Genomic DNA, 10,443 nt, shown 5'->3' with positions numbered 1-10,443 from the left:
CATTGAGCATCTGCCCCCTGGTGGTCAGTGTGTGTCATAGTGACCGGTCATTCCCAGTTGTTCTGCTGTTAGGGTCAATTTGCATATTACCATTTTATTATATAGGATTATTTTCCATACGAACAACTTTAAACCTACCTTTGCCCCACACTGCGTATACAACAGGAGTGAATCTCAAAAAAGTTACTCTAACTGAAAGAAGCCAAACCATAAGAGTACATCTGTATGATTCATTTCTATAAAAATTGAAGAAAATGCCAAGTAATCTCGTGGCAGGAAGGTAATCTGATGCCTGGCAATAGGGAGAATTGGAAACATTCATAATTGAGATTAAAAATGAGAAGGAGGATACTTTTAGGGCTAGTCGTTATGTGTGTTAGCTTGTTTTAATGGTTTCAGGATATCAGAACTTGCCAAATTGTTTAGTTAGTTTATTATGTCAGTTATATCTCAATTTTAAAAAGTAATAAAGAATGCATGGTGGTTGTTACAAAGCTAAGGGCTCATGACATGATTTGGGGAACCTTGAAGGTGAGTTTTTGCTTGATGGTAAATCATGTGGATTTACATTTTCAGTTGTGACCTTGTAGATCATCATTAGCTGTGAGAGTATAGAAGAAAGTGAGGAAATGCTATCACTGGATATTGGTAGTAGTCATATGGCTAATATGGAGCCTGAGATGAATCTTGGAATTACTGTGAACACATTTCAGTCACTCTTTTAAATCTGTCCTCAAATTGTTGGATCATGAGATGGATGCCAGAACACTGTGTTCGACGATACTCATTCACACTTCTAGTTAATGAGTAAATATAACCATAGACATTGTTTTATCTTAATAAGAGAGTTAATTCTGATTTCTAGATGACATTTCTATCCTTTGTTAAAAAAAAAACAAACAGTAAAATCCAGCCATATGATTTATTTCACATTAGTGGATGCCTTTTATCCAAGGACTTCTCGAAGTCATTTAATGTCAAAGTCTGTGATAGACCAACTTCCTGTCTGACAGGTGAAAGGAAAGAGAATTAAGTAACTTCCAAGAGTCACAGAGCAATTCTGTGAAGGCAAATCTGGGTGCATGTGAGTGCACATGAGGGCATGTGTTATGGATGGTCGGTAAGGTACAAACCACACCAATTTCTTTCATGTTGTTTCTTATTGAGGCATTTTTTTCTTTTTAGTGGCCTTACTTTTCCATTTCCCAAGCAGGCCAGATATTTTTATGACCAAGGACTTCTCGAAGTCATTTAATGTCAAAGTCTGTGATAGACCAACTTCCTGTCTGACAGGTGAAAGGAAAGAGAATTAAGTAACTTTCAAAAGTCACAGAGCAATTCTGTGAAGGCAAATCTGGGTGCATGTGAGTGCACATGAGGGCATGTGTTATGGATGGTCAGGCAAGGTACAAACCACACCAACTTCTTTCATGTTGTTGCTTATTGAGGCATTTTTTTTTTCTTTTTAGTGGCCTTACTTTTCCGTTTCCCAAGCAGGCCAGATATTTTTATGGAAGGGTATGTCATGGGCAAGTCACACAGACTGCAAGAATGTCCCATGACCAGAGAAGAAATTAACATCTCACAAGATACTATATCCCAAACCTCTCTCCCTTCAAGATTGTCCCTTGCTTTGGGGTGTGGTTAGTACTTAGCAGGCTTTTGGTATTGCTTTTGATTCACATTGATTTATCTTATAATCAGCATCTACTATGTTGCAAGCATTTGGCCAAAGTCTTAGGATACATTTAATTCCATGATCACTACAACTGAAATATGGGTAATAAAATTCGGCTTGTTTAGTTTAAATACCTTGTCCAGGGTCAAACAGGTAATAAGTAATGAGTCTGGATTTGAAACTAGAGCATTCGAGGCAGACAGACTGTGTTTTTCTACACATAGCTGTGGGACCTTGGGTAAGTTGCTTACTTGAATTTGAGACTTAATGTCCTCATCTATAAGAAAGAATTATAATATTTACATTACAGGGAAGTTGTGTTGCAAGTCTCATAGAACATCATAGATGCTCAGTAAACACTATTGCACTGGCCTCCCAACCCCTTCTTTCCAGATCCTTTGCCTTCCCAGTCTGTCAGTCTCAAGCACATGAGACTCAGTCCAGCTGTTGGCTGCGCAGTTGTCCACTCAGTGCAGCTCTCCTTGCTCAAGATCTGTCTACTCAGAAAGATTCTGAGTGTTTTGAAGACAGAGACTCTCTCTCACTTATCTCTGTCCCCCCAGTGCCCAGCACAGGGTCCAGTAGGTGCTTATGAATTATATTGACAGGTGTCTTCAAGAGGTGTTTCCAGCGCATTTAGAGAATTTTTTGCAACCAATGTCCCACATCCCAGATTCCTCCTGCCTACTCTTTGTCTTCATTCCAGAGACCACTTCATCTCCATCATTTGAACATCCTCTGATTGGAAGAGCTCCAGTTCCCCTGGGTGGAACTCAGGTCTGTGTGGTGGCACGTGGTTGGGACGGCTTCCAGTGTTCCACTAAGCTGGCCATGGTTTTGTGATGGGCATGTGCCCTGTACTCACAGATCTGCTCACACCTGACCAGGTCTCCTTCTCTCAGAGCCTTCTCTGGACCTTAATGTCATGTTGACATTCTACCTCTCAACCCAGTTTGATAAGGCTGCCTGTTATTCATTCGGTCAATGGACACCTAGCCTCGTGTTTGCAATCATTATTTAGGGAGGGCACCACACGGTGCCTGGCATGCAGCGCTCGATCAGTATTCACAATGATTAAGTGTGCAACTAGTAATTTTTGCTACTCACAATTCAGCACATTCCCAACACTACCTGACGTCCCCAAAGGAAAGGAGAAGAGGCTTTGGGCCAGCCAGGGCCCACCGCTGTCTCGCCCCGTAGTGGCATCTGCGATGACTCACTGATTGCTGCCGATTCCCTGGGGATCAGTTTTTCTCATCTAAGTGACAGTGTGTAAACTTCCATAGAGGACGCCACCTTGTCTGACAGCCAGGACAGCTGTGCAGAGAGCGGGCGCGCCAGGCGCCTCTCCAACAACCCCACGCCCTGCCACCTCGTTTGTTTTCCCGAGAGCAGCTCGGGATGCTTGACAATGTCTCCTAAGGGGAACGCCGTATTTTAGGAACTGGATCGTCCCCCACCGGTGTCCTCCCCCCGCATCCCAGACAGCCATCCCGTGGTGCACCCGTCTCAGTCAAAAGGAGACCAAAGGCGCACGCAAATGAGGACAATCGAAGGAAGATTTATCGCCTGCAAGATTGATCAAGGTGTGGGTGGAGACAGGACAGCATGAATCCCAAGGGCAGCTGCGAGGGCCCAGAGTGGGATAAAGCCTGCTGCTGTCAGGTGAACAGTGGCTTTCTGTAGAATAGTGGTTCTCAACCTTCTGGCCCTTTCAATACAGTTCCTCATGTTGTGACCCAACCATAAAATTATTTTCGTTGCTACTTCATAACTGTAATGTTGCTACTGTTATGAATTGTAATGTAAATATCTGATATGCAGGATGGTCTTAGGCGACCCCTGTGAAAGGGTCGTTTGACCGCCAAAGGGGTCGCAACCCACAGGTTGAGAACCGCTGGCTTAGAGCTTTTGTAAGCCGAGCCCCAGAGTTTCTTCCCCACCACAGTGGAAATGAGGTCCTTGTCCTCAGTTTCTGAGCCCAGTGACTTGGGTGAGGGCTGTAAAGACACTGAATAGCACTGTACCTGGCTTTTCTGGCAGGTGCCTCACTTCCTTATTGGCACTTGTTTCATCCATGAAATGAGAAAAGGTGGGAGGGAGAAGACTGGGCATTTATCTGGTCTTAATTTTGAATAATTGTCCATGAGTATCTCTCAAAGTGTCTCAGCATTTATTTATAGCTTTCCATAGTGTTCTTCAGGGGCCTAAAGCTCATTCAGCCAGTGTGTTGATATGGTGTCTTCAATGATTGTTTGGAATAACTGTGCCATTAGAGTTTCGGGGAAACAGTATGAAAAAAGGCTGACATCTCTGCATGCAAATTATTTGTATCCTAATCGGCAAAAGAATATTTGAAAGGTCCTTTTTTATTTTTGTGAATGAGCACATAAAATAATGTACCCTGAGAGAGCTTTTGCTGCATAGGAAATCAATGCAATATCAGGTCACATGGAGACATTAACCTGATATTGTTCTAATTCCTCAAGCAACATGGGAAGTATTTTGACCTCTCCCCTGCTCTCTTCCCATTGCTTCCAACTGTGGCTTCTGTGTTGTGCACGCATGTAATGAGAGTCTGCCTACCCCCAAATGCAAATAAGGCGTCTGTGAATGTAATTATAATCCTCAAATGGTAGACGTACTCATTAATATGGTTTTGCAGAAAATAGTTTTCTTATGTAAGGCGGAAACATCTTAATGTAATCTTGTAATATGGGCTTCTTTTTATATGCCAACATTACTTAGCACAGCCCTCCTGAATTCGGGGTGATTTACTTAATGTCCTTCAATTTCACGGTAGCAATCACGCTCTCTGTTTTCTCCTAGGAGTCATCTCTACTGCAGACATCCTGGATCGAGAGACAACAGGGTCCTACTGGCTGACAGTGTATGCCACAGACCGGGGCGTGGTTCCACTCTATTCCACTATTGAGGTCTACATTGAAATTGAGGACGTGAATGACAATGCCCCGCTGACCTCAGAACCCATTTATTATCCTGTCGTCATGGAAAACTCTCCCAAGGATGTGTCTGTCATTCAGATTCAAGCTGAGGATCCTGACGCTAGTTCCAATGAAAAACTGACATACAGGATTACAAGTGGGAATCCTCAGAATTTTTTTGCCATCAATATCAAAACAGGTAAGGGCATGCTCATATGACTCTTTAAAATTGGTAGTCCAGCTTTTAAATACATCGGCCTGACGCTTGCTTACTTATATTATTTATCCCCTTATTTATTTTGTGTGGAGAACAGAATCCTCCTTTCAAAGGGGGGTTTCTGAAAAGCTAAGCATTCTACTATCTATGGTATATTTACGTTTCAACTGATACCAAGGTGAAGTGATCTAATAAAAATTAGAGGCTTTTATAGAAAGCCTTGTATTTGCTTTATTCCAAAGTAAACATAAATGGCCCAGCTGGTGTGACTCAGTGGTTGAAGGTTGTCCTATGAACCAGGAGGTCACAGTTCGATTTCTGGTCAGGGCACATGCCTAGATTGCTGGCTTCATCCCCAGTGTGGGGTGTGTAGGAGGCAGCCGATCAATGATTCTCTGTTATCATTGATGTATCTATCTCTCCCTCTCCCTTCCTCAAATATATATATTTGAAAAAAAAATTTTTTAAATGGTTCCAGGATACTCAGAGGGCCAACTACCATCTTTCTGTTTCTTGGGAGAGAGTAACTTGGCTCTGGGTGAGCTATCTGTGACACGCCTCCTTCTCAGAACTTCCTCCTTGCTCATTCTCAGTCCTGCTTGCTGTAAGAGCTCCTTAAAGTCTTAACTTTAAAAGCCTGTAGTTTCTTGTGATTCCTATACCTACCCATCAGTGAAGTCTCAGTGTTTAGGAGAACTTCTGGTGTCCCAATCTCTACACAAAGTATACCAACATTTAATTTTCTGGTCTTTTGCTCAAAACATTTCTAGAGAATGTAACAAAAAAAAAATGTTTTAATAAGAATCATCAAGGGCCAGAGTGGAATTTGTTGGAATGCATTCTGAGACAAGTATGTAGACTGGAAAATGCTTTGTAGAGCGAATCTCAGTTTGTTGCTTTCTTGTGATTTGCCTCTTCTAGATCTTAACTCAGGAAGTAAAACACTCAGTGAGAGTTGTGATGGATAAAGTTTTAATTAATTGAAATTTAGAAGAATGTAAAAAACAGATACTATTGCTATCACACCCTGGAAAAGTGAAAAGTTAGGGTAGGTTGTTATTTGTTGGTGTGGACACTGCTAGGTTTCCAAACAAACTGCTGATCGTGTTGGTAGTTATTTCTCCTGCCTGTGTTTGTTAAAGTAGAAACACACAGCTGACCCCAGGCATTTTATAAATGTGAAGTTCCCATTAACATAATTTGAAGAGAATGCCAAGTATTTTGGAAACTATTGATTTTCTCTAATGATGAGTGAGTCGGTCATTTGGTTAAGCGGAGTTTAGCATTCTAACAGTGTGGAATCAGGATTTAAATTGTGTTTCATTACAAAAAAGAGTGGTCTTCCTCTGTCAGTGAGTGAGGCCTGCTTGAACCTGAAGAAGTCTCAGAGATTTGGAGCCTGGTCCAACGTTTCAGAGCCCCATTAAGTGGGGAAAATGGCTGGTGCACTTGAAGAACGCCTGAGCTGTGCTGGGAAGTCCCTCCCGATTCACTTTCTTGCTATAACAAAGAGCTCCGTGTCACATGGTGACAGAGAAATAAATTCTGATACGTTAGAAAGTTGAGAGAGAGAGAATAGTGGCAAAAAAGCCACAGTAAAGAGGTCGAGGACACAAACATCTTTACATTTCATAGCCCCTGTGGAATCTGAGATACCAAGTCGGATTCTGCATCTTCCACCTTGATTTCATTAGCCCTTGATCATTAACAGTGAGCCCAGCATGCTCCTTATGATAAAAGACACTGCAGAAGGGCACTTTCAATGGAAAATAAAGGAAGTGTGAATGTCACAGGGAAGAACTGGGCTTGGATGTGAAGAATGTAGACTGTACATTATGTGCAGAGAATCTATATACGCGTGTAACCAAAGCTGTCTTTTTTTATAGCTTTTTAAAAAGTGTGCACAGGAATGTTCAGAAAATATTGTATTCCTACAATTTGGCCTATCTTACCTAATAAGAGTCTTAATCATATTTCTAATTTCTATGTTTTTGCGATAGATTTTTAAAAGCATTTGTGCTAGGAATGACATTTTAGACTAACTTTTTAAATTGCCTATGATAAATATATAGCATACTTTGTAATTCTCAAGCACATGGTAAGAAAACACTGGATATTGTTTATTCATTTGATCGCTCACCAAGCAAATGTTGTGCCCAGTAGTTTACAAACAAGATCTAATAAATAAGATATGTTCCAATTTTTTCAGGGACCCAAGGAAAAATGAAATTAAAATTATTTATATATATACACACACACACACACACACACACACATACACACATATATATATGTATACACACACATATATAATACAATAAAAAGTACAATAATTGATTATGGTAGAGAAGTTTCACTCATTATGAGATTAGTGTGAGTGATAGTCAAGGAGTGCTTCATGGAGGAGGTGACATTTGAGATTAGAAGTCTTATGTTCCCAATCCTTTTGCTGCACTTCCTGAGAAACAGGAAAACATAGACTATATCAGACAGCTTCCCCAACTTCATGAACTTGGGAAAGTTCTTGAGCTCTCTGAACTCCAGTGTTCAGGGAGCAGGGATTGTTGGAAGGACTATCGAAACCTCCTGTGAAATGCTTTGCATGGTGCCTGGCACAGTGAAGCTGTGCATTGCAGGCTGAGAGCATCCTGAGGGCTTCCACTCTGATTGCAGGCGTGCCATTTAATCCCCTTGCACTTCAGATTCTTAGCTGGAGAGTGAGAATGACCTTACTCACTACACAGGGTTGCTCATGAGACTGAATGCCATGCTGTGTTTGAAGGCTCTAGGTAAACTACAAAGCTCTGTAAGAATTGTGCTTTTACTATGGGCATTTCTATTGGGATTCGCAGAACCACAGGCCTGGTGCAGTTTTGTTAAGCGTGTTGCCCTAAGTACCACAGTGCCTGTGGAGCAATGCTCAGCCAGCTCAACCAACTTTCCAAAGAGACATTTTCATTTTTGGCATTCCTTCCTGTCTCCCTGAAGTCATTTGCCTGAAATAGTTATGTTAATGTAACATTTTTTAGTAATGAATCTGGAGATGTACCTACCCAGGATATTTAGGGAAGATTTGTGCTTTAGATTTTCTCAAGTAAAAATTGGATGTAGACTCATTTAAACTGACCTTTCAGTCCTTCCTCTGGGTTAGAGCTGAAATTTATAGAGTTTTGTTTTGTTTTGGCAATGTGCTACATAATAAATAGAGATTAAAATGATGAATGCAAAGTCAAATACTATCAATAATTATGATCCACAGCTTGCAGCAGATAACAGATGTCCTGGACCCAGGAAGGGAGAGAGGTTTCTGTATTGAACACTCTGTTCTCTCTCCGAAGAACTGTTTGCTTTTTTTCTACCAGATTTGAAATCACGTAGTATCAGTAGTCTGTGGACCTTCTTCAGTAATTCCTGTGGCTTAAGAAGAAAAACAAAAGCTGTAATGGTGTGAGGTCCTTTCTGGCCTGTGCAGAAACATTTGATTAATTCCAGGCTGAGCAGTTGAATTCAATCAAATGCAGCCCCCTCGCATGTGCATGCCTTCGCCAGTCAGTAACTAGAGCCCTGCCTGTGTGCTCTGCACAGCAGACACCCAGCACACTGGTGTTCGCTTGCTTTTTGGGTGAGCAGGACTCAGAGACTTCTTTTTAGCACTGGTAAGGAAATCCAAGCTGGCTGCTGATTGGTCATCCAGGCTGAATTAGGGAACAGGTGTAGGAAGTTAGTTCCTTTAGGGCAGCGGTTCTCAACCTGTGGGTTGCGACCCCTTTGGCGGTCGAACAACCCTTTCACAGGGGTCACCTAAGACCATCCTGCATATCAGATATTTACATTATGATTCATAACAGTAGCAACATTACAGTTATGAAGTAGCATCGAAAATAATTTTATGGTTGGGTCACAACATGAGGAACTGTATTTAAAGGGCCAGAAGGTTGAGAACCACTGCTCTAGGGGTTCAGAATGTTTACTCCAGTCCTGTCTACATGCATGGAATCCACTTAGCACAGCGCCAACACTTAATAAAACACTCAGTGGACGTTAGTTGTTGTTCTTGTTAGCCATCCTGTATTCCTCACTGGGATAAAGTTTGTGTAAGTTGCAAGCATACACCTCCACTGTCTTGAGGAAGGCGTACTTGAAAGGTAGCGATGTCTCTTTTTACCAGTTAGTATGTAGCATTAAAGCCTTCCATTCAGTTTAATAAAGTATACTTGAGGCCCAGTGCACGAAATTCATGCAAGGGGCTTGGCCCTTGCAGCCTCGGCCGGCCCTTGCAGCCCCAGCTTCGTCCAGAAGGTTGTCTGGAGAGTTGTTCTGCTATCCGGTCTAATTAGCATATTAGCTGTTTATTATAGAGGATTGTGCACTACTTTGTACTGCTGCTGTTCTAGACCCCAGATGTTGGCAGGATAGATAATATTACAAAGTATAAAATGGTTTATGCAATCAGGGAATTTAGCCTCATGGGGAAAACTAGGAATCCCATGAGGCAGTTTGTAAAGCTATGGTCAACCTCCGTGGGATGTCAGCTGTGAACAAGGTCACATGTCAGATTAGGGGAGCTTGGTGCCAGCTGGAGTAGAGGGGCTGGAGCAAGGACTCCACAGACCTGAAGTGGGTCCCGAAGCGTGGGTCCATCTGCACAGAGAAAAGCCAGAGGGCGACCCAGGGAATAGAAACCAGTTACACTGACCTTGAAACCCATCTGTTGCTACTAGAGCTAGTTTGAGAGGCACTGTATGATTAGAAAAGGAATTTTAAAAGACTCATAATTGCCTGGAGTGTTGCAAGATATCAGGAGTAGCAAATATGCACACCTCCTTGGCTTTTTTAGTTTGATGATATCTTTCATTGTGTATTTTTTAAATATATTAAAATCTGTATTTTTATAACTTCCTTCAGAGAGGCCTACTTGAAATAAACGTAAGTCTAAGATCAGCGTGGGCTGTGTTGAGGACCTGTGTCTTTGAAAGCACTCCTTGCTCACTCCAGATCTTTCCGTGATTGGCTATCCAGGGCATGGGCTTTCTCAAGTCCTTCCTGCAGTGGCAGTATCTCCCTGTGGCCCCATCACTGGCATCGTCACCTGCATTTGAGTGGAGGTGAAGCTCAGCTTCCTTTTACTTTCTGTGAACATCTTTCGAGAACCCTGCCCAAAGCTTGTTTGACTAATAGGCAGACCCACTGGCCTCTGACCAGGTGAGTTGAGAGGAAGAGATCCTCTTCCAAAGTGTGGCAGCTGCAGGAAAACCTCGAAGCCTACTCTTAACCATTGATTCCCTTGGGGTTTGACATTTTCCCTATTAAAACAGGAGAGTGCCTTATTAAAATATTGAATGTCCTTATTTCTAAGATCAACTCTAACATCAGCTCATCTTTGGTCTATGGCAGTGGTGGGCAAACTCATTAGTCAACAGAGCCAAATATCAACAGTACAACGATTGAAATTTCTTTTGAGAGCCAAATTTTTTAAACTTAAACTATGTAGGTAGGTACATTGTTATTAACTTAATTAGCTGGCCTTTGCTAAAAACGTCTTCAATCTGATTGAGGTACGTTCACTGAGGTCGACCCCTTCCAATTCTCCCATCCACACTCGT

The 10,443-nt window shown here is 42.0% G+C and overlaps 1 protein-coding gene across 2 annotated transcripts in view; it reads left to right on the top strand.

Moving 5' to 3' along the window:
- The window catches only part of FAT3 (FAT atypical cadherin 3), a 535,794-nt gene that overhangs the window by 172,413 nt on the left and 352,938 nt on the right, over positions 1 to 10,443 (top strand). For both annotated transcript variants that reach the window (XM_005869663.2, XM_005869662.2), the window contains exon 2: positions 4,508 to 4,822. In XM_005869663.2, the coding sequence (XP_005869725.1) occupies positions 4,508 to 4,822 (315 nt within the window). The remainder of the gene's footprint in view (positions 1 to 4,507; positions 4,823 to 10,443) is intronic.

Source organism: Myotis brandtii, unplaced genomic scaffold (genome assembly GCF_000412655.1).
Source record: "Myotis brandtii unplaced genomic scaffold, ASM41265v1 scaffold302, whole genome shotgun sequence".
Classification (NCBI taxonomy): Eukaryota; Metazoa; Chordata; class Mammalia; order Chiroptera; family Vespertilionidae; genus Myotis; species Myotis brandtii.
Note: the sequence above shows the minus strand (reverse complement) of the source record. Positions and strands in the feature narration are given on the sequence as shown.